This window comes from Anastrepha obliqua, chromosome 5, assembly GCF_027943255.1.
Source record: "Anastrepha obliqua isolate idAnaObli1 chromosome 5, idAnaObli1_1.0, whole genome shotgun sequence".
In the NCBI taxonomy this organism is placed as follows: Eukaryota; Metazoa; Arthropoda; class Insecta; order Diptera; family Tephritidae; genus Anastrepha; species Anastrepha obliqua.
The window spans coordinates 102,217,845-102,242,805 of NC_072896.1; the positions used below are offsets into that span (position 1 = coordinate 102,217,845).

A 24,961-nucleotide genomic window follows, 5' to 3' on the forward strand; every position below is an offset into this window, starting at 1 on the left:
TCTGCCCAATTCCATTCTGAGTTCTGCCTTAGCAACACTTTTTTCGATGTGTGATAATGAGAGCAGCGATTTTTTTTCATGTGCTCCGGAATTTGAGGTATTGAATTAGAGAGGTTTTTTTTTATCTCGTCCGTGGAAGACGTTAACGTTTTTAACTTCGATGTACGTACCATTGTACCCTCTTATTTATGAGCATCTGCGACTTCTTCAATTACTTTGCTGCAGTTGTATGTGAAATTTATGGAGTTTTCGGGTGTGTACATAGGAACACTGTTTCAAATCGTTTTTTATTCGCGGAAGTCACTTGTACAAACAACGTACGCTTTCTAAATTTCTCATAAAACTGCACAACGCGTATTGCAAAAAAGATACGCCTATTTAACAGCATTTATATATATCTATATTTGTTAACGGAACTTTAAGTTTGGATCTTGCCGGTCACGTTTCTATTAGACAGACTGTAGGAGCAATTCCTAACCTATTTTATAGAATCTTGATTTGCTGGCTGTAGACTAAATAGTGCGTTGTTGCCTTATACTGGTGAAAGCGAACTTTTTTCCTTATTAAATTTGGCCGTATTTACTTCAAATCGACGTATTGTCGTATCAACAGCTCCGCATAATTTTTGACCGTTTGTGTATGTGTTGATTTTATCTTTTTCAAGGTAATACGGTACACTAGACAGGGCTAGTTTACTGGGGCGGCAGCCCTTGGTCGGGAAAAACCCGAGTCATTCCGGTAACGTAGAACCGGCTGCCATGGAAATCTTTTCAAGGTAATCGATGTTAATGATAACGCGCGCATGCCAAAAAAATGTTGCCACTTTGGCGCACAGACTCAACCCGGCGACTTAGATTCACCGCACAAATACACCCACTCATTTCACCCTTTTTAGTCTGGTTTATTTTTTAAGTGCTAATGCCCCCCTTAAATATTTATATTAGCCTGATAGTTTGGGCAAGCACGGCGGTGCCTAAAAGCGGTCTACCTGGCGTGTCGGTTGAAACTACAAACCAATGCAGATTTTCCCCTTCGACTACCAGAATGCCGTACGCTGCGGTTAACCACCATTTATACAAATAGTCGAAATCAATAAGGGGATTTTTATTGAAAAAATCCAAAGTTTGTAATTACATTTGGCGACACATTTCTGTAGTCAATTCACTCCATTTTTAGCAAAGTAGCAGATAGCTTAGCTATTTCTGTTAAATGTAAATGAGCTTGGCATCTATTATACCTAAAAGAGCTTCTTAGCGGAATGTTGGAGACACATAAGCGATATAACTGGTTGTGTGCATATGATTATAAAATATTTTCCAGTTTTAAGCATAAAATTTTTATAATTTATTTTATAAACTATAAACTGCTAAAATACAACGTGAATAAGTTTTTTGCATGATTACTACGCCTAGATATATATGTTTATATACATGTATGTATGTATGTATGCCTTTGACCTATCAGAAAGCGAGCTGTGTTACCCAACCAACTGCTGCAGCTCCAGGATGATTATTTTGTTTTTTAAAATGCCCGAATAATTCCATTTGCTTTGCTGCAACCACCAACTGCCCAGCCTGCCTGTGATGGCCACTGGCGCTGCTTAGCAGAAATGCAAACTATTGAACTGTGCGCGTTGATTATTCACCATGTTATTGTATTTCCATTTGTCGGCATTGCAACAATTGCTTGTTGTAGCTGGAGGCACGCTCAGGCGTCCATTCGAGCACTGTGCTGTACTGTTGGCGGGACTCGAGGCGAGTTCTTGCTTATTGACGGCCATATTGCGCATTGGACTAACATCCTTGGCTGTGGTGGCTTTGGCAGCTGAACGATGTTTCTGGACCATTTTGTTGAAGTTTATTTGATTCTTATATCCTTTAAATGAGTATTATCCTTTATTAGAGTATTAGAGAAACTAACGACGAATTAAAGTACGAGACGGGTTGGTCAATGCTCTGTCAGTGGGTAATGGACGGAGTGGCGTTTGATTCAAGGAACGTTTTGTAGTAGCGTAAGTAGGGCAAATTCTAGACGATTGCCGCAATTGGTGGTACGTGAGCCGCCTTGTTTGGAGGATAGATGTTTAGAAAGGCTAAAAATGCAAGAATTTTGGATGAGTTAGTAAAAATATAAAATATATGTACTTGAAATTTCACACTAACCTTAAATTGTTAAGTAGCTTAGCTTTGGTGTCCGCTCGGTAATTCATTGACACACAAGTTTCTTTGACATCGGTTAAGAAAATTGTCCAATCTTAACTTGTATTTGTAAGAGAAATTGTGGGAATGTGGTTGATTTTATTAGCTTTGATTTATTTAATCTCGAATTGAGATTTTCACTTGACTCTTTTGTCGATCTATCGATCTGTACACTTTGACTTTCTTTAACGAAATGTTTGGGAGGCGGCTCAGTTGTCGGTCCTTTATATAGTACATTGGGCACGCGTTCGTCGCGTGTTTGTTTTCACCGAAAAACAAATATCGAAACACGATGTCTGTCATTGTAAACTAGTTTATTGTTTTTGTTTCAGCAGCTCCTCGTATCGGCATAAAATTAAATAAAAGCTGACGTGCAAAAATGAACGCCACGCAAATCCGAAGACGATTCGAGTCTCTATCGAAGAATCGTGGCTTATAATAATATATGTATTTGGTTTGGATGTTGTTTACATCACGATCGTCATATTTTGGCTTGTTACCTGCATACATACGAGGTGTGTTCAGAAAGTATGGCGACTTTTTATTTTTCTCAAAAAAAAAGGGTTTATCCATTCATCTATGAACTTACATATCCAATCATGCAAAGTAGTTTCCCACACCACCTGCACTAACGCTTTTTCCACCCCTCGAACAACTTCTGATAAGTACTTGTTCGGTATTGCTTTGAGTTATTGCAGCCTTTATTTTGTTGATCGCTGCAATTCTCCGTCCCATCAGTTTTTGGAGCAGAAAAAAGTCGCAAGGGGTCAACAAACCAGCCAAGAGCTACTGAGCGAAGCTTGTATGACGGCTTTTTTTGTTAAAACTAAGCAATTTCGAGGACACACATCTCATACCAAAGACCGTTATGATGACGCCGCCCAGAGCGAGGTTCATCACTGGCGGCTTCTCTGTTATCTCGCAAGATGGGAAGAACCACCCGTATGTGAACAGCCTCAGCAGCTTCTTTAAAAGCGACTCAATGATTTTCCAAAATAATTTTCTTCGCGACTTCAAAGTTTTCAGCTATTGTTGACGCCGTTCAGTGGCAACTTCTTGGATATCTTGCAGGATCTTCTAACACTTATAATTTTTTTTTTCTCAGAGCAGACTGGCTATAGTTAGTGTTGTAGAGTATTAATTCCAGTTTTTATACAAAGCTTGATAAACAACCTTTGAGCCATTTTTTTCGATAGCAGAAAATCGCCGATCACATCGAAACAAGCTACCTTACTTTTCGAACACACCTCGTATACATGTTTGCATCAAATACATAAGTTTAGTAAAAGTATAAATTTTGGTTGACAGAAGCTTGGACGAGTTTAACTTGAATACAAGTTCACAAGGGGGCATTTGTTACTAAGTTGGGGGATCTCCCTGTCTTAGTCATCATTTGTGTTTTTTAATATATTTTTCCACAAGAAATTTCGATTGAAGTAAACTACGTCATCAGGCGAAACCATTTTGCTTAGTTAGAACAGTTGAGATTAGTGGATTTTGTAATTTTCTGAATTATATTAAAATATTCATATTCTTATACATATATAAATTTCCTTTACGTCATAAATGGACAATTTGTTCATCTTTCGAAACAGTGTAGGAAATCTTCTTCTGACGCCGTTAGTTTAGTACGCGCCGCTTCCTCTTTCAAATCTTGTGTTTTTTTTGTAAAATGGATTTTATATTGGGAAATCGTACAACGCAGGATTCGGGGAATAGTCCTGCAATGGAATGCTACATGTATTTAATCAAATTTATATAAATCATAATTCATTTGCCAACAATTGAGTAGTAAAGTCTTTTCTCGACGAACAAAACTAAAAGTCTATAAGGCTCTCATCATGTCTGCCCTAACGTATGGCACCGAGGCTTGGACGATGACAATATCCGATGAGGCGTCCCTTGGAATGTTTGAGAGAAAGATTCTGCCGAAGATTTTTGGACCTTTGCATGTTGGTGACGACGAGTATCGCAGGCGATGGAACGATGAGCTGTGTGAGCTTTACGACGACATAGACATAGTGCAGCGAATAAAGATCTAGCGGCTTCGTTGGTTGGGTCATGTTGTCCGAATGGATACAAACGCTCCGGCTCTGAAAGTACTCGATGCGGTACCAGCTGGTGGTAGCAGAGAGAGAAAGGCCTCCTTTGCGCTGCAAAGATCAGGTGGAGAAGGTGCCGGTTTGCATGAGAAAGAAACGACTGGCGCGCTTTGCTAAACTCGACCCAAATTGCGTAGGCGTTTATTACGCGATACTAGAAGAAGGAGAAGTATAATAAAATAACTATTTATTTGAAATTATTATTTACTTGATACTTCTTGAACATATCGTCCCCTTAGTAATAAAATAGCCTATACATTTTTTGATGTTTTGAGAAAATGAATTTCAAACTTTTTGTCAAAAGTAGCTCTCACTCAAATCTCGTTATGTCTGTAAATATTTATTATTTTTTGACTGACGTTTTGACCCACTTTGTGGAACTAGAATTTGACAAAATTTTGACCACATATAAAATCGACGATGGAGAATCCAAAAATTCAATAAAAAAATAATAGCCTATGAGCACATAGGCTATTGTTATACTAAGGGGACGATATATCCTTTAGGATATATTCTTTAGTAACTCAATCAAAAATTTCGTTTGCAGCTTGCCGCAAGTGGAATCATAGGAAATCGCACCGCTGCGCAAAATCTGGAAAGATTGATTGCTTCGGTGTGCTACGGCTAACGGATGACTGACTTATGGATCTTTCCCATTGCACACTTAAGATTTTTTGATAACATCCAGTTACGAAAAATCACAGAAATTTTGAATTGAATAAGCAAGAAGGTTACAAAATTTACTTGTTTTTCATTAGAAATCGCTGTTAATCTGAAACCTCTAAGTTAACTGTCAAACTGAGAAATTAGGTCACCAGCAGAGTCTGTAGTTAGTCTGGATAGTTTTTGGAGCTTCACTTCAGCTAAATGGAAAGTATTATCCACATCTCGGAGCAAACGTGATCTACTGTTTGAGGCCCCAATACTTCCTCTCCACGTGATAAGTCATACGCCAAATACAAAGGCAATGTAATTTTACAATTTTAATTAAATCTCTAATTCTTATTTTATCGTTTGATTTAAGCACACCAAAATTGTTGTCGTTTAGTTTGCGATAATGGAGTTGTTAATCAAAACAGCTGATTTTGTTTTATCGATTTTTGTTACGGCTTACCTAAGGATGATAGATACCGGGTTTGCTCGTTAGGTATGGTGGAACAAAAAAATGTACAGGGAACTTTGGATTCTACGTCATTCGTTTCGCTCCTCGGCAGACAATGACGTAGAATCCAAAGTTCCCCTCAAATTTTTTTTTCACCATAAATAACGAGCAAACCACAAAATTTTGCTTTAGCTTAGTGAAACACATAACGAATGACGTCAGCATATCTATCAAATTCGCTCAGAGTTAAATAACTGTCTGCTAGGTAGTACACCTCTATAAATGTTTTCACCATGCGGGTTACCGAATAGCAAAAGCGTTAAAATTGTGGCTGAGGAAAGATAACAATACGAATATCGTTAGAATGTGCTAGAGAATTCTACTATTGATGTGCGCAACGCAGGACAGGTAAATAGAAGATAAAGAAATATTTCTTCCTCTTCATAGATTTCTTGCAGCTTTTTTTTTGTCGTACTTTGCTTTGCAAGTTCTTTTTTCATGCGGTTTCCGTCTATACGCCCATGATTTGGCATCCAAGTGAGTTCAAATACGTTTTGTTACGTTATTTGCTACTCAGACCGCGCAAGTGCAGTTCAAATTTTTTACAATATTCAGTTAATCGAGAAACCACAAGCTAAGAAATCGAAACAGCACCCATGAGCAGGTGAGGCCTGTCTATGGGTAGAGCGAAAAATTTAGTTAAATTCTAGTTTAGCTCGACACTGAACTTATTGAATAAATTTAACAAGGAATATGAATAATATAAACTTAGCAAGGAAATGAAATTTCAGAATGCCGTTGAGGACTCAAAACAAATCATTTATTTGTACAAAAGCGAATACCTATGCGTAGCAAAGAACAGGCCATACTGGAGTGCAGATAGCTTGAGAGCTGGCCGATAACGCATTATGAGCACAGGTAAACACTAACTTCTTGAGGTTAGTAGAAAGCAATTTTCGATAGTCTATGTGACACTAAATCATGATTTTGTATTTCCTAAAAGCCAACGGAGAATCATAAAAAGCTTTAAGAGTACCAAATTAAATAAGTATGAGCATGCCATGAAATGGTGCAGAGGCTATATTTAAAAGTTAATATGCGTCGTGAACTACGTGGAGTTTTCAAAATAAAAACAACTTTGAAGATGTAAAGAAAAATAGAAGCGATTAAAGAATGGATCATTTTGAGTCGCTGTAGCCAAATGGTTGGTACGTGGATATCATTCCGAAGGGTACTAAATAATAGAAAAAGTTTTTTCTAGTAGCGGGCTCCACTCGGCATGCAATGACAAACCTCCAAGTGCATTCCTGCCATGAAAAAGCTTCTCATGAAAAATATCTGGAGTCGGCTTGAAACTATAGGTCCCTCCTTTTGTGGAACAACATCAAAGCGCACGCCACAAATAGGAGGAGGAGCTCGGCTAAACACACAATAAAGGATGCAAGCGCCAATTATATATACATAAGTATTTGTAAATTTCGTAGAGAAAACATCGCTATCGACGAACTTAAAGCGAAAAACGAGTGGTGAATAAATTATTCTCAGAACCTGTTTCTATCAAAGTAAGCATTGACTTAGTAAGATTTTTGGGAATTTTGCTAGTAGGATATAAAAAAGAAATTATATTTGTATATATATGTATATATATACAAGCACATATGTACGCATGCACGTTAGGATGCATCATTTTTCATATAACAACAAAATAATCTTCATTGGGTTCCGCAGGAAATTTTTTAAATTTTAATGTATCAAAAAAATAAATATTTCCGAAAAATATTAACTTTTAACTAAGTTGGTCCGATTTGAAAATACAGTGTACTCTCTACTAAGCGGACACCTAAAGGACTGAAAATTCTGTCCGCTTATGAGAAAAGTGTGAAAAAAGTTAATAATATGTTATGGGAGGGCTCATCGCCCAAGAGAAAAAATTAAAAAAAAATCTTAAGAATTTGTGGTATGTACAGAAAAAGTGTCCGCTTAAAAGAGGTGCCCGTTAGGAAAGAGTACACTGTATAGCCAAAGCTCGATTGTTTTTTTATAAAATTAGTTTTTAAAAATATTTATCCCAAAAAAAAAACGTCTCTGTTGATAGGAGCGTTTAAACCCAAAAGGTCTGCAAAAAAATGTTTAAACATTTTACTGACGGAACCAAAATAATGAGAAGAAGTCGTAAAATAGAGGGAATGAATTTTGTGATTCCAGTGCAAAATCCGCAATTTTTCTTTTGTGAGGCCCCTAAAGTACATACGTATGTATGTATGTTTGTATATGTACATAATTGTGACGCTGATAAATTTTTTCTTTTTATACTTTCATTTTTTCCATTTTTTTCTTGTAATTATTTTGTACTTTTTTCTTGAAATTCTTAGCGAAAATCGACTGCATGCAAAGGTGGAGTAAATGCACCGTGATGAGCTGACGAACGGACTGTAAAGCTTTGCATAAATGCTTGTCTTTTTATACTTAGAGACCCACAGACAAGTCGCTCACGCTTCGACCATACACGAGAATGAAAGGACAGACAGAAAAAATAGTAATATTTCACCTAGCTTTTTAACCCTTGGAAATCCTAATGAAATTTATATTTTTCTTAAATGCAACAATTATGCTATTCCTTGAAAATTATGGCAGACTTATTTGTGATAGAGCAAAATAAGAAATTAATTAAGTTTGAGGCTTAAAAAAATATATATTTTGGCCGAAAAATTATATATATTTCGCAAGTACTTCAGCTTTGGGTCTAAAAGGGTTAAGATAGTCTGATTGTCGCATCCGTTCGTCCGTCTGTCCGTTTGTTGTTTCTGCTTAGATTTTGACCAAATTCCATGCGCCAATGATGTGATTTCATTTCAAAACACATACATATGTAAGTGTGTGTGTGTACCTTATGCGTGTACGAATTTGTTGGTCAGAAAATGGCTGATGCAATGCGACCGGTAACTTTCATCAGTTCTTAAATAATAATAATAATAAAACAAAACCTCAATAGAGGGGCCTTATAAGTAGATGCATACAAACATACATATGTATGTATGTATGTGCTTGAACAATTACTTATGTATGTAGATATTTTTACTTTATAACTGAGTATTGCAGTCGAAACCCGGGAACTAACTTTAAAAAGTTCACATTGAATAAAAGGGCGAAATTAATATTTAGCTTTTTGAGGAGCGAAAATATATCCCCAAAAAATTTTCATATTAGATTTGCTGAAATGAACGAAAAGGATTCAAAATAAAAATTCTAAAAATTTTACCTTGTTTTTTTATTACCAACATTGGGCCTTAAACCGTCTTCAACTCCAAACGCTCTGTGTTGGCAATTCGCTATTTTTTCACATTATATATATTATAAAACCCACCTGCATTTGCTTGTCGTCGGCCAATGGCCGGCTGGCTGGCAGCAACAGCGACGACGCAACTGTCTACATGCCAACGCTTGGCTGCGGCATACTCTTTTCCCTGACCGATCGTCCTCCTCGGCTTGAGCTAAGTAAATCACCAAACCTGTCGAGCGGCTGATTTGCATTTGTTGATTCAACGGAAAAATCAGACGCGTTCAGCGTCTTGCTCGCTTACGTACAGTCTGTCGTCTGCTATCTGTTCAACGCCCGCTCGCTTGGCGCTCAACGACTTTCGAGCGGCACTGCACCTGTCTGGAAAGTTGGCAGTTCGCTGCTGGTTGCTGACTGCAAGGCGACGAGAATATTTAAGAGCTTTGTAATGCACGAGTGCGTGTTAGTAAGGTTTCATAGATTCACTACGAAGGGCGTTAGTAGCAGCAAGTAAAAAAGTAGACATTTTAAAATTCACTGCCAAGGCATTTAAAGTAAAGGGCATGAAATAGCATTTCCTCCCAAAAAGAAAGAAAGCAGTTTCGCTGAGTTTTTGTTTGTTTTTAACTTACACCGCACCATCCAGGCTACTACTCCATTTCACATACTCGAGAGGAAGCATCATTTATTCTAGTTTAATATAAACAGATGAGCGTTTGCCAAACAGATTGGTGTCAATGCTGAGTCGCTCGCCTACCGATACCAAGCTGAAGCTACTGAAGTCCTTGCGGTATGTACACACTTTACATATTCCCAATTTCTGTCCACTGAGCAACATCGCAATACTTTTTCCTTTCTCTTTGCAGCTTAGACAAGAATCTCGTTATTTGCAAAGGTTCACGCACCGGCAATACCGCCAACAATTTAGAACTTAAAGTTCTAACCCAAATCCAGCACGTACCGTGAACAAGTAGTTGACTGACCTCTTTGGGAAACGTGAGCATTCGCGCAAGACATCAGTAGACTTCATACAAATTGGCTATTTGATTTTTCCGCAAACGAAAAAAAGAAGCAAGTTCTACTTTTCCGTTTACTTCATTCAAAAAACAAAAAAAAAAAATGGTTTATACCGAACGTACGGAGCGTTACATCGAACCAAAGGATCAATGCAGCAGCAATGCGGGCAGCAGTAAATCTCACGCCACATCGTCCAAATATTCGACGCAGCAGCACTGCTCGAGCAGTTCGAACACTGCTAGCAGTTCGAATTGGGAAAGAAAACAGTCAGCGCCGGAGGATAAGTGGAAGTACAATAATATGGTGCACAATGATCGCGAAAAATTCAACAGTTTGCATTTTTGCTGAAAGGTGCTCACAGCCACCGTAAGCGGTGTCACCATATCCCATATCCCACCTCCTCCTCCACTGAAACACAAATTCATACATATGCATATACGCATACGTAGATACGCTATCAACTACAAAGTGTTGCGAGTCTACTATGAAGCGTGCAATAAAAATTATTTCCTCATCCCACACCATCCCTCACCTGTAGTTAAGTTATTGCATTTAAAATCTAAGTTGGCGATCGATAAGTAAGAACTTTGCTAATGTGATGTTTAATTTAGTGATAAGCTGGTACATATATACATTTGAAGGTATATACATATGTACATACATACATATATAGTACATATGTATATGTTTAAACCCCCTAGGGGTGTTGGCAATTGAAATTTGTAGAAAATATAATTATTATGCATAGAAGTGAGTCTGCGTTGTTAATGTTTTTAATACATCTCGGCTATATTCTTTTATTGAAAGATAAATAATTAACTAAGTATTAACTCTCGATGCTTGCATCCCAGAAACAGTGAACGTGTCACTCTCAATTTGGGGGGAAAATATTCTTCTTGACACCTATAAAGGGGCATATGGCTTGAACACCGCGAACTAAATGTTAGGTTCCGGAATTTAAATTTCTTAAGGGTCGTATACATATTTTTGGATAAATGGCTTAAATGACCTTTTACATCTGAATACCAATAAATCCACATTTATTTGTTTGCCCTAAACTGGTTTAACTTTCACTCCTTTGATCGCCACTGGTGTTTTTTTCTGCAAACTTTAGGTGAATTATATAAATAAGTGTGATGTCATGGATTGGATTAGATGAATTGAAGGTGCTCGAGGGTATTTCCGAGGTCAACAAAGCCGCAGTTCAGGAATACTGTGAGTGTCCTGTGCGGACATTGTCCAATAGGCATGCATGCGGTGAAACTTGGCACTATTTCGAATTTTTTTCTGGAAATTGCCTGTAGTTAAGGGGGATGAAAGTCCTTGGTAACCCACGCTGCTCTTCGAAGTTAGTCGGTGAATGTAAGACAAAACTGAACAGTGTTGTAAAACACAACAAAGTTAGTCTTATTTGGGTGCCTGGTCATTGTGGTATTACAGGGAACGAGTTAGCTGATAAACTGGCTAATGAAAGCTCTGCAAGTATGCCACTAGGCGCTGAACCTTTTCTAGGTGTCAATTCCGCATCGATTCAACTATGGATTGACGACTTCATGAGGTCTACCCATAAAGGACGTTGGTCTGGGTTGAATTCTTGCAGAGTAGCCAAGTGCTTTGTGAAAGAACCAAACAGGAAAATAACGAACTTTCTCCTAAAACTCAGCAGAAAGGACCTAAGAGTACTGCTGGGTGTAATTACAGGGCACAACACCGGTGGTTAGCATATGGCTGCCATGGGGTCGTCGACAGCCCGATATGCCTATCCTGTCTTGAGAATGACGACACTGTAGAGCATTTTTCCTGTAACTGTCGGGCGTTTTCCAGAATCAGACTTAGGACCAATATCCTGCGATATACTGAGTATGGATAAAGTTCATACTCTTTCTCTTCTGGATCTTTTAAGATTCATCAATGAATCCAGGAGATTTGTGGAAGAGTGACTAATTTATCCGTCTTACCACCCATATTTTATCTTTCCTATCTCTATTATTTCTACTGAAATCTATCCGGGTGTAGTGCAATGGTCTCCTGACTGAGTGCTTGGACTTGTCCCACCCCCCATTAATGTCATCTAATCTAATCTAAAGGGGGATCAGACTGGAGGTACTTTTTCCAATAGGGTTTTTCGACAGATCAGACAGCGACTACTGTCAAACTAAATACATACTTTTTTTCAGTATTGATTGACATTTGATCATCGAAAGACTTACGCCTTAATAATGTTTACAAATCGTATAATTGTATTACAAAAATCGCTGCTCTGTAAAAAGTGTTCATCGCGCGCTCAGGACAACTTTTGGTCTTCAGCGATAAGGCCCATTTTTGGTTTAATGGCTACGTCCATAAGCAAAATTGCCATATTAGGGGTGAAGAGCGACCCAAAGCCATTCAAGAACAGGTACTATCATTTGTACATCCATCCATTGAAAACAACTGTTTGGTGCGGCCTATGAGCTGGAGGATTCATCAGCCCATATTTCTTCAAAGACGATGCTTGCGCCAATGTAATAGTGAACGGTGAACACTATCGCGCCAGATATTGAAGCCCGTAATCTCCATAACATTTGTTCCCAACAAGACGGCGGACGGGGCTACTTGCCATACAGCCCGTGAAACAATGGAATTACTACGTCGTCATTTCGATGGGCAATTTATCTCTCGTCTCGAATCAGTGAATTGGCGACCAAGATCGTGTGATATCACACCTTTGTGTTGTGGGGGTTTGCAAAGTCTAAATGCTTTATGGATAAACCAGCTTCGTTTGGGGCATTGGAAGCCAACATCACTAAAGTTATTCACAAGGTAACGCCCGAAGTCCTTTAGCGAGTAATTCAAAATTCGTGTTTACGAATGACCGAATTACGGCGCAGTTGTGGCCAAAATTTGTAAGAGATTATCAAAAATAATAAATATGGCCCAATCAATTTGAATTTTCGTTGTTTTTTTCAATTTAAAATCTGATACCTTTAAATTGATCACCCTTTATTAACATGGACAGTGAAGTCAAACAGTTTATGATGAGAAGGAGATTTCTCCTTAGCGTTCTTTACCGAATACAATCAATGTGACTGAACCTCGAATGAAAAATACTACAATACGGAGAAGGGAAAGTCAAAGTGGCTTTCCAGCAACACAACCTCGGTCATATGTTGCTCAGATCGTAACAACCAATCTTCAAGCCTATTCTTGATTCCTTCAGTTGAAGATAAAATATCAACATATTCTTATCCACAGTTTTGTAAATACTTTTTAAGCGATGCGGTAACATGGGATCGAGGAAAATGACCTACTTATGTCGCTCTGCAAATATTCTCTTCAAAAGAATCAATTGCTGGTGTTGTTGTATGAGGGCAGTTTCGTCTGGTCTTCTGGTGACGCCAAAAACACAACATCATCTTCAACATAATGAATATTTGGTGTCGGAATCGATATGCTAAGTTGACCCGGCTCCAAATATGATTTCTTGAATTTGGAGTTCACAGTGGATATATTTTTTCTTGTACATTGGATCCATTTTTCTTGGGGTTCTGAAATGTCATGCAATTCGCCTTTCGGCGTCAGAGGGCTTCAACTCATATAGCATCCGGTTTCTTCACTTTGTTGGAGTGCCAATTCTTCCTGGTGCTTAGAAAGCGCAATCCCAGCGTTCTGCAAGCTCTTCTTGCATTTGGTAGGATTCTTTCTAAACGACTTCAAATTTTCATCGAAGCCAGGAACTCTCATATTTTCATATGTTCACAGTAAGTTTCCGACTCTATTCGATGATTTCAGCAGCATTTTACCGAATTGAAAAAGAAAACCAATAAAACTAAATTTACTACAAGGCGAATGTATTAAAGATGGTATTGGTAAATCAGCTGCTTTGTTTGTTTTTGCTTTCGCCGTGTCCATGTGGCTGTCAGCCCAGAATGAAAGAAGGCAAATTCATTTTTTGTTTTCTACTTCCCCAATACTAACAATTGACAATCAAACGTACAATTTAAGAATCGCCTTGGTTTTCTAATGGTTAATGGTAGTAAAGGGTTAAGGTATGTGTCTTTAGCACTGCGACCATATTGATCTATTGTGCACCCTATGCTCTCTATTGACTGTTAAGTATGCTCCTTCTGAGGGAGTGATTGAAGGTTTTCATCTATAAGCATGAACTTGTTTAAAAACGTTTTCCTTCTATGCGTCAGCCCCGGACATTCGATGATGAGATGTTCTATAGACTCCTCATCTTCGCAGCAAAATCTGCAGGTGCTGGTGTTAGTTATGCGTAATTTATGTAAGTGTTTGTTGCAGGTGAAGTGACCCGTGAGGGCGCCTGTGAGAGTGCGAATGCTCTTTTTGTTTAACGTGAGGGCCATGTTAGCTCTTTTAGCATTGAAACTTAGGAACTTTTTGTCTAAGACCCTCTACGTTGTTCCAATGCTGATTTATTAGAGTTTTGGCCCAGTATTTTACTTTTTGTTTTAGGCTGTTTTTGTTAAATTCGAACATGGGACTAGGTCCGATGAAATTTACCCTGCCCCTTTTTGGCTTGAAAGTCTGCCTTTTCGTTGCCGTCATATCCCTCATGTCCTGGTACCCAAATTAATGAGACATTGTTTTGGATGCCAGGTTATTGAGTGCCTTGTGGCATTCTAAGAGAGTTTTTGAGTTGTAGGTATAGCTATCTAAAGCTTTTAGAACTGATTGGCTGTCCGAGATTATTCTAATCTTTACTCTCTTGTGGTTTCTACGTTGCATGATATTTGCTGCTTCCATTATTGCGTAAAATTCCGCTTGGAAGATGGTGGTGTCCCTGGTGAGAGTGTATGATTTGTGGATTCTGGGCCCCACTACTCGTGCTCCTACACCATAAGGTGTTTTTGATCCATCAGTGTACCATTTTTGTAAATCATCATTCATCCATTTTGAGTTTGTTTTCCACTCGATCCTCTCAGGAAAGGCAACTGTGTATCCTTTTGTGTATCTGAAACTTGAGCCATGCTTATGGTGTTTTTGATTTTATTTAGGATACTTAGGTGACCAGTGAGGATGCCTATTTTGAAATTTTCTTTCATGTTTAGCATGAGTGCTTGCGTAGCTGCTTCCTCTTGGATTGCTATATGAAGTGGTGGGAGATTAAGGAGTGCTTCCATGCCAGCTGTTGGGGTAGTTCTCATAGCCCCTGTGATGCATAGGCAGCAAGCCTTTGTACTTTTCCCAGTTTGGTTATCGCTGTTTTTTGAATAGATTTGCTCCACCATACTAGTGCCCCATACAATATGATTGGTTAAACCATTTGGGTGTATATCCAGAGGGCCATACTAGGGCTGAGGTCCCAGGATCTCCCTAGTAATTGTTTGGTTGTCCACAAAGATTTCGTGGCTTTTTTTGTTATATTATTTATATGTGGATTCCTATTGGTTTTCTACAACTATGTACACTGACATATTTGAACTGGAAAAAAGTTAGAATGTTTACACTTCGGCGAATTGTAAATATAATGATTCTGCGCTATCAGTATAACTTAGGGCATCTCTTAAAACAAATTTCAACTTCGATCTTAAAAGTTAAAAAAAAAGAAATTAGTTTCAATGAAAAGGAAGATTTTTTTCAGTTAAGGAAAATCATTAAAAAATTAATCAAATTTGTTTCTAGAGCATTTATTTAATACGCCTCTTAACAATTATATGTGCCGTCATGACAGGATGGAAATGGCCAATATGAGCACTTCTACAGGTAATATTCATGAATACCTAATTGCTGTGAACTTCGCGATATTGATGTTGAAGGTTGTTCAGCAACACTTTGCTATCTATCCTATCAACAATTGCAGTTTCTTGAAATCTTTTCACCAACCTTTGCACTATTCTCTCATTCGGACGATTATTTCCACCCAAAAACTACGAAATTTGCGATATGTTGTTGTTTTCATAATATTGTAAGTTTCAATAATTTTAAGGCGTTACACGATAAAACAGTAAAATTGTAGATCTGCCTACTTCATTTTTTTTTGGTGGGCGAGGTAGGGTTCAAAATGCCTTCGCACTTACAGCGACCGTCATCTACTGCGTCGTGTGGTGTGGATAGTGGCCAATATCCCTTCTCTGCTTCTCGGGAGACACCCTTCTTGAAAAATGTTAAAGATGACATAAAAAAGATATCGGTTAGGAATTATTCACTACTTAGTATTTATTAATTAGGGGGAGAAGAAATGGTTTAAAACTGTTTTCGGGTCGATCTTTAGATCCCAGGCGATGCTACGAATACTAACGTGCCGGTCAACTTCAATTAGTTCTGTGATTTTGTCGACACTTTCTTTTACATCAAAAATGCCTGAACGGAATCGTCGAAGCCAAAATTGCCCGTAATTAGCTGTTACAGTCGTCACCATAAACGCCATTCACAATTTCAGTGGCCTGGCTTGCATTTTCCCCTTTATCAAAAGAAAATCTGTAAAATGTGTCGAATTTTCTTTTTGTTGATTTCCATTGTTAACACCCTGTAACTCAGAACCGAATGGAATAAATAAAAAAGAGCAAAATAAATTTTTTAGAGTGAAATGTCACCTTTACAACCATCATAAAATTTAAATTGATTAATCGATACATCGATACGGGATATCGATCATTACAGCCATCTACCGAGTTATTTAGATTGGAGTAGAGATGATTAACAATTTTTTATGGCCGGAATTGGATGGTATTGATCTGGACAACGTTTATTTTCAACAAAACGGCGCTACGTGCCACACAAGCAACAAAACCATTGATCTTTTACGGGAAAAGTTTCCCGACCATTTTATCTCCCGAAGAGGTGATCAGAATTGGCCACCGAGATCTTGTGATTTAACACTTTGTACTTTTTTCTTTGGAGCCACGTGAAAGAGAAGGTCTACGCCAACAGACCAGGGTCGATTCACGAACACAAAGATGGAATTCGTGAGGCTATTGAGGACATAGGGCAGCCACTTTGCAATTCGGTTATGGAAAATTTCATGAAAGGGATATTGTCCTGTAAGCGTGGTCGTGGTGGTCATTTGCCTGATTTTATTTTCCATTATTAACGGCATACCTTCCCCTTTATAATGAAATAAACATCCGATCATTTATATTGAAAAATAGCATTTTTCTTTGAATATCAAAATAACACCTCTAATTGGAAAACCCTGTATAATTACTTCAGCTTCTCTTTCAATTTGAGGCGTTCGTCTACCAATGGAGGAGCTTACAATTTTAAGCTGCCTTCAAACGTTTTGTTTTTTTTTTGTTGACAGCGACCACTATTGGAATAAACATTTTCTATCACTTTGTTATGCCATCAAACTTGCGACCAATCGCATAGTGGCCATGTACCAGCGTCCGATAACGCCGATCTCTTACATGGTTAATAGTGATTTTATTTCCAAAAAGTATTGTTTATGTTTCTTTTTAATTTATTTTCAACTGGTTTTGGTCCTGGTTTGCAATAGTAGTAGTATTCAAGTTTGCATTTGCGACTAAGCATCACCTGAGAATTAGAAATACAATATACCTTGCAGGGGTACCGTATCCGGTGTTTGTGTGAAGTGTTTTCACACATGCGTTATCCTAAAAGTATGCTAGCAATCAGAGTAGCAATAGTCAAATGGAATACTGCGTAGCTTTTAGCAACTGCGATGCTTTCAGGTAAATTAATTTCAGTTGCTGTAAAATTTGTCTATCAAATCAAGTTTTTCTATTCAAGTAAAAAATCAATTCCCTCATCTAATAATATACGCCTCCACCACTTATTGTCAGTCCATCAAATGCCAATTCATGTACATACACTTAAACATATTTTAAAGTTCCATTTTTTCTTGTTTTGCCGGAAGGAAACTTTTAACCACAAAGAGGAAAAGGCAATTCTTATTTCCAAAGCATCAGCAGAACAATGGTGGCAAAAAAAGGAAAAACTTTCGTGTTGTAGTATACGATTTTTCATACCACAACCACTTCACCTACCAACGCCACTATACACATACACACAAACGTATGTACATATGCATAGTCCCATGATGGACGGTCGCGTGTCGTCGCAGCATCCTATCATTTTCGATAGCGTGACGGTTATGGCTGATGAACGCACCTTATCCTACACAACACAAGCATCGTCCGGACGAACAAGTGTATCTCTCGGCACAGCCAGCATCCATTAGCTTTTCAATTGCAAGAGCAGCAGCAAACGCAACAACAACAAATAAAAACATATTGTACGAGCGGCGTTCCACCACAGTGACGATAAACATTTTCGCACTTTGGCATTATTTTTTTTGTTGTTGTTGTTTTTTTTTGCTGAAAATTTTCAAATAAGTATACTTTTTCTTTTCAAATTGATTGCGGATAGGCGGTTGGCTTTGGGTAAATGACTGCGAGCGACTCTTTGGTGAATGGACAAACTGACAGTCGGTCACGTGCGACTGGAGCGTGGCAATAACCTTTGGCAAACCCACGCACACAGGCTCGTATACTCATGATATATACATACATACATGCATACATATATACATACACGCGTGATCTGCTTGACAGGAGTTTACATTAACTTTTTTTTTTTGTTTTTTTTTAGATTTTTAAAGCATAGTAAGACAGTGTTGCGAATGCGTATAGGTGTGTGCGCGATTATGTGCTTGTGTTTGTGTGCGCTCTTGTGTGGGGATGCGTTTATTGCCCGGCATATGTTGCTGCACGCTTATTGCCAGCGATTTATCACAAACAAGCGCAAATGTGCGAAGGACAAAAATACATGCACACACACACAAACATACATGTACAAGAATTGATAGCTATAAATATTTATGTGCGCATGCATTCAGAGTCGGTACATACATACATACATACGCCCGGAAGGAGTTAAAAATTGTTGCTTTATCTATTCGTCTGTTGCTTGTCAAGATTAATTCCTAAACGTCAACACAAGTTGTAGCACCATTTGCATGTTTTTTTTTTTGGCAAAATCTCTTACCTCCACTTTGGCCAACATTTTCATAAGCAACAACCCTTTTCGCACAAAATTCGAAATTTTACTGAATTAATTTTTTTTCCACATTGTCTACCACACTCTCGTATTAATATAAATATGTGTACATTTTTGTGTACGTAAGTACACCGTTAGATATTTTAGAAAATGTTATAATTTTGTAATGTCTGTTTTCGCTTAACTTTAGCAAGTTTCTTTTTTTTCATATTACTTCTTGCCTTTTGATCATCCATCACAGCGGGTGTTGATAAAACGTTTAACTGCCATCAAGTGTAAAATCTCTTATCGCTGATGAAGGCACCATTTGCTGGATCCCAATAGGAAAGATTATTTCTTATGTAAAATCAGTCGCTGAGCTCGACAATAATTTTTGTTCTGTCATGTAGTTTTCGAGATATTAACAAATAATTTGTTTGGATTTAGGGGTTACATGGGTTCCGTCAGATAAAAAAAGGCCTACTACTCTGTGGGCAAAAAGTTAGGTGAATTTATTTGTCAAACTTCGCGGGACTAAAATTGCGATCTAGTTATTTTTTTCATGAGTTGGCAGCACTGTTAATAACATCTGGGCCAACTTTCATGTGAATGTCATTATCAGTAATATATTTACGCTTGTGTTTATCAAACGACCAAGAGTGCATTTTTCGATTTTTACAATGTCTGATTTGATTGAGCAGAGAAGTGCCATCAAATTTTGTTTGCGGATTGAAATTTCACCTGCGGAAACGTTTAGCATGTTGTAGAAGTCATTTGGTGATTCGACCATGTCGCAGAAAAATGTTTATAAGTGGTACAAAGACTTCAAAGAGGGTCGAGAACGTGTTGATGACTTGGAGCGCTCCGGACGTCCATCGACGTCAACAGATGACCAACACGTCAATAAAGTGAAGGAGTTAGTGCTCAAAAATCGTCGGTTGACTGTTAAAGATCGGAATATCAGAAGGATCTGTGAAAACTACAATATTTTGAAAGACCATTTGGGCCTACAAAAAGTCAAATCTTGTTTGATACCGAAAACTCTCAATTTCTTGGAAAAAAGTCGTCGCGTTGATGTGTGTGAAACAATGCTTTCAGACTATCAGGACAAGCTCAAATGCATCATTACGGGAGATGAGACTTGGATTTATGCTTACGACCCTGAAACAACCGACCAATCAAGCGAATATCGTGCTAAAGGCGAGGCCAGACCGAAAAGAGCACGCCAAAGTCGTTCAAAAATAACGACTTTCGTGGTGTGGTGCACTATGAATTCCTTCCACCTGGCCAAACTGTTAACAAGGAATATTATTATATTTGAGCGTTATGCGTCGTTTACGTGAAGCAATTCGTCTAAAAAAACCAGAATTATGGGCCAACAACTCTTGGTTTTTGCATTACGATAACGCATCGTCTCACACTGCACTCGTTCTTCGTGACCATTTCGCCAAAAATTCCTCGCATATCGTTCCGCAACCACCGTATTCGCCTGATTTGGCTCCGTGTGACTTCTGGCTATTCCCAAAAGTCAAGAGACCACTCCGGGGAACGCGTTTCGAGTCGATTGAGGAGATAAAAGCTGAATCGAAGAAGGTGCTGATGGCTATACCGGAAATGAACTATTTGGAATGTTTCGGGGATTGGAAAAATCATTGGCATAAGTGTATTTCATCGAGAGGGGATTATTTTGAAGGGGATGAAATTGATTTACAAGAATAAATAAAGATTTTTCATTTTACAACCAAATTCTCCTTACTTTTTGCCCACAGAGTATTTTCAATATTCTTTTTTCTATGTAAAAAATTATTTATTTAATTCAAACTTTTTTCTGTCTTATAGATACATATTTTAAGAATAATTTCTGAAATTTTCGAAAAAAAAATTAAAACTCCTCCATTGTGACGTCATTTCCCGTGACCGCTCGAAAAAATGGTGCGTCCGCGTTGTCAGCATAACTTCTGACAGGATCATCGAAAATGAAAAGACAAAAATAAGTGTTTTAGTTGAGACCATAAACTCGTGCTTCAACGAAGGAAAGAAAAAAAAGTAAAAATTGGAATTTTGGCAGACAATTTTCCAAAAAAATTAAAATTTCGGTCAAATTTGCTTAACATTTTGTTTTTTTTTTAAATGGTTGTAATTGAAAAAAATCCTTCGTTCAAGCACGAGTAAATTGTATCTCGAACACCTGTGTAAAATTTCATCAAGATCGGTTGAGTAGTTTTCGAGCACATTTGAAAACCGGCTTTGAAAACGCGGTTCCGCGAAAAACGCGTTTAAACGCGCACACCTTCCAAAAGCTGTATCTCTCAAACTATTATTCGGATCGACTTGAAAATTTAGGATAATATTCTTGAGATGTTGCAGAAATTAATAAGCTAAAAAAATCGATTTTTTGAACCCACGTGACCCATGTAACCCCTTTAGAGGAAAAAGGTATCAGGTGCGCAACTAAGTTTCCGCTGTTTGTCAATAGATGCTGCCACCAGTGTGTGCTAGTCGATTCTAACATAACCTAAACGTCTTAATGAAGCTTAGACATATGGTAAACGAACTGGTTCGACACATTAGTGATTTTTTTTGATATCATATACTTTTGGTTTTGTGAAAATGTTTGATTTTGTGCCGAATAATCGCCATTTCCAGGAGTGTTGATTTTCCTCTTTCATTCGAAAAAACGGCAGCTGAAGCCCATCGAGAGCTGCAAAAAGTTTATGGAGATACTGCGTTAAGTGAAACAACTCGCCGAGATTGGTTCCGTCGCTTCAAAGACGGTGATTTTAGATTTTAATGTTGACGACCGTCCACGTGAAGGAAGACCAAAAACATTCAAAGGCGCTGAATTGGAGGCATTGCTCAGTGAGGATCCGCGTCAAACGCAACAAGAGCTTGCTTCAGTACTAGGAGTTAACCGCCAATCTATTTCTAAGCGATTGCGTGCTTTGGGAATGATTTAGAAACAGGGGACTTGGGTTCCTTATGAGTTAAAACGAAGGGATGTTGAACGTCGTTTTTTCGCCTGTGAACAATTGCTCCAGTGGCAAAAACGGAAGGGTTTCTTCATCGCAGTGTGACGGGTGAAAGAAAAGAAAGTGATGGGGACTGCCCGGTCATGCTTCTACGTCGTCGTCTCAGCCGAATATTCACGCTGCGATGGCTATGCTATGTATTTGGTGGGACCAAGTTGGTGTTATTTATTATGAACTGTTAAAACCAAGCGAAACCTGGGGATCACGTTGGATCGGTATCGACTTCAATTGATACGATTGAGTCGAGCTCTGCGCGAGAAGCGGCCGCAATACGCGGAGAGGCATGAAAAAGTGATTCTACAGCATGACAACGCTCGGCCTCACGTTGCCAAACCCGTTAAAACCTACCTGGAAACACTGAAATGAGAAATCCTACCCCACCCGCCATATTCTCCAGATATTGCGCCATCCGACTATCGCCTGTTCCGATCGATGGCACATGGTCTAGCTGACCAGCAGTTCCATTCATATGAATACATCAAAAAATGGATTGATCCGTGGATAGCCTCAAAAGATGAACAGTTTTACTGTGACGGTATACGAGATCTACCGGAAAGATGGGAAAGAATAGTAGCCAGCGATGGGCAACACTTTCAATGATTCACTTGTAACCATTTTTTCAGAATAAAGGTAATTCAATTTTCTATTTTCGTTAATGCTTAATTTTTCATTAAAATTCAACGTTTTCAAGATATTTACAGAGTTAAAAAAAATTGTTTGAAAATTGTCGATTTATTTTTCAAGAAATCTACCACCTTGAACAAAAAGTTTCCGGAATATATTCAGAAAATTTAAAATTGCTTCTGTTACAATTCGCCTCCACGTCACTCGGTCATCAGCTTTTCGTTTGATTCAGCTCCCATAGCTCCAAAGTCGCCTTCAGTGTCATCTCTTCATCGTTTTCTCGGCCGGCATCTTCTTCTCTCGCCTTGTGGATTTCTTTCGAAGATCTTTCTTATATACCCTATCACTGCTCATTCATAAAATGTGACCGTACCTTGCATTTTGATGTGCCTGAATACATTTGCACCCCTGATAAATGTGTTTAACTCGTCGTTGTACCGAATGCGGTAAGTACCGTCTTCAAGTCGGACAGACCCATATATTTTTCTCAAAATCTTTCTTTCAAAACAATTCAACTGATCGCTTTCATTGGATTTCAGCACACAGACTTCGCACCCGTTTGTGAGTGTAGTTCTTAGGTCACTTTTGTAAATTCGTAGCTTCTGGTTTCTAGAAAGTAATCTCGACTTCAACAACTTTACATGCGTGAAGTAAGACCTATTTGTAGTTTGCATCCTGTCTTGTATGGCAATAGATGTATCTTTCTGTGCGTTCAGCATAACTCAAAGATACTTAAATTCACTGAGCATTTCAAAGCTATAGCTGCCGAGCCATATCAGGTGAATTCGATGGCTCTTGGGTGGTATTCGTTTCATTCTTGGTCAACAATTCACGAAAAATGATGGCACTGTGCGCTTTTTGTCTGACTGAAAACAAAGTGGTTATTTCGGTCTTGGTTCATTCGGAGCGCTCCACTCACTCGCCTGATATCTAGATTGCCTTCAGTAATGATGCCTTTGATGAATATTGGGTTGGACTCGGCCTTGTAAAGTATGTCTTGGGCGATATCAACGCTGCCCCTTTTGTACATGATATTTAGGTACTTTGAAGACAACTTTGCAGCAACACGGCCCAAACCCAAATCATTAATAACAATGTCCTGGACGGATCTATAAGCAATGTTCGAAGTGTTTGTTGTTATAGGCTCGTCTTCTTGTGTCTCTATCTGTGCGGCTTCGCTTTGTTGCACTGTGTCGAGGTCAATCTTTTCTTTCGTAGTACGTTCTCCATGTAGATGTTTCTTTACCCCGCTCCAGCTGTCTTCGCGTTCGAGCATTTTGCTGATTTTTTGCTCGCTGCGATGTCGCCAATCTGCTCCCTCAGAGCACTTCTTTGCGCGAGTCATCTATTACAACTAAAAAACGTGTGTTCAGCGTCATTGCTCAGCGCTTCGCAGTATATGCACTTGGAATCGGTTACCTTGCCCATGCGGTATAGGTATCTCCGGAAGTATTTGTGGCCCGAGAGGAACTGAGTTAAGAAGTAGTTCACTTCTCCGAAGTTCCTTTGGACCCATTTGCCAATTGATGGAATAAGCTTCGCCGTCCATCTGCCACTCGGTTCAGTGTCCCATCGGCTTTGCCACCGCAGCATGGTTTGGCATCTCCATTCTGATTGGTGGGATTTGGCATGATACTATAGCAATAACTTATGTACCGCTAGCAAGAAAGCCAAACATTTATAGTATATGCTCTGGGGCTTTAGACTCCCTTTGAAATGCCTGAGATGCTATCTACTAAATCTAGAATATACGAATTGTTGATTCGATGCATAATTGTGGGAGTAACTTTCGCTGCTACGACATAAGGCACTAACAGCACACTTTTGTCCGCTCATTTCAACCCTTATTTTTTTTGCTCTTCCAATCGGTTGTTGTTTAGATGGTAGCGAAGTATCATGGCTAGTGGTTGCGTCAATTTTTTTGTAATCACTAAAAAATCTCGGTTTTTGCCGAACTCTGTTGTAAGCAAACTTCCGTCATTGCACTTATTACGTCAACAAATCAGCTGATTCCTTTCAAATTCGATGAGAGTGAATTTTGTACATGTTGATCTACTGACAAAGTTTGGTGAGATTTTCTGCCCCACTACAAATACATAGGTGCATGGGTCTTAATATTGCTAAAAGATTTAAACTCTCTTTCTACCTATGGCCTTTTCACACGTAAATATGACGTCAACTCAAAACTAAGACGGACACCGCTTAATTCTCGCGGAGTTGTTGATATTGAGTATTTTTTTTGTTTTGAAGGAGTTTTAAATCAAAATGTCAGAAACATCTCAAAGGTATCGTCACACTAAAGGTATGTGAGGCATGCTCCCACTAATACTATAATAATCCTCCCATCTCGGCTAATTCTACCCTGGGACCATAAAAGTATAACATTTGGGTAAAGCTGCGTTTATGCCCGAATTGAGTATTTCAGTCAAAAGTCTGTGCTTGCTGTCGGTTCGTCAGAAACTGTTCGCCTTCTCTGCTGTTGTACCTGTTGCTGCATCGCTTTCCGGTCCCAATCAATATGGCGAAGTCACGTCATGATCTTACCTGGCTGCCTCCCACTTACCGCTGGTTCCGCACATATATCGTGTGAGGGTGCTGGGGGGATGGTTGAGAATAGGTCGTTCCTCTCTGAAGCGGCCGCAATAAAAAATCACATGTTCTGCGTTTTC

At 38.7% G+C, this 24,961-nt stretch overlaps 3 protein-coding genes across 3 annotated transcripts; 1 reads left to right on the top strand and 2 right to left on the bottom strand.

Annotated features, from left to right (window-relative positions):
* Nucleotides 1-1,312: 1,312 nt before the first annotated feature.
* On the bottom strand, nucleotides 1,313-1,851 carry LOC129247714 (uncharacterized). The gene has a single exon (XM_054886971.1). The coding sequence runs from the start codon at nucleotides 1,844-1,846 to the stop codon at nucleotides 1,601-1,603; it is 246 nt and encodes an 81-aa protein (XP_054742946.1). The 5' UTR covers nucleotides 1,847-1,851; the 3' UTR covers nucleotides 1,313-1,600.
* A 138-nt stretch (nucleotides 1,852-1,989) lies between these two features.
* Nucleotides 1,990-2,379, bottom strand: LOC129247715 (uncharacterized). The gene is made up of 2 exons (XM_054886972.1): nucleotides 2,163-2,379; nucleotides 1,990-2,092 (listed from the first exon to the last, which is right to left on the bottom strand). Exons 1-2 carry the CDS (start codon nucleotides 2,207-2,209, stop codon nucleotides 1,990-1,992), a joined length of 150 nt encoding a protein of 49 aa, XP_054742947.1. The 5' UTR covers nucleotides 2,210-2,379.
* A 7,262-nt stretch (nucleotides 2,380-9,641) lies between these two features.
* Nucleotides 9,642-10,446, top strand: LOC129248571 (uncharacterized). The gene has a single exon (XM_054888178.1). The coding sequence runs from the start codon at nucleotides 9,799-9,801 to the stop codon at nucleotides 10,042-10,044; it is 246 nt and encodes an 81-aa protein (XP_054744153.1). The 5' UTR covers nucleotides 9,642-9,798; the 3' UTR covers nucleotides 10,045-10,446.
* Nucleotides 10,447-24,961: the final 14,515 nt, after the last annotated feature.

What these genes read in the sequence shown, in the direction of transcription:
- LOC129247714 (XM_054886971.1), bottom strand. Translation starts at nt 1,846, where the DNA reads ATGGTCCAGAAACATCGTTCAGCTGCCAAAGCCACCACAGCCAAGGAT.
- LOC129247715 (XM_054886972.1), bottom strand. Translation starts at nt 2,209, where the DNA reads ATGAATTACCGAGCGGACACCAAAGCTAAGCTACTTAACAATTTAAG. An exon ending in AAGCTACTTAACAATTTAAG is followed by an intron (nt 2,093 to 2,162) that starts GTTAGTGTGAAA and finishes TTGCATTTTTAG; the next exon opens with CCTTTCTAAACATCTATCCT.
- LOC129248571 (XM_054888178.1), top strand. Translation starts at nt 9,799, where the DNA reads ATGGTTTATACCGAACGTACGGAGCGTTACATCGAACCAAAGGATCAA.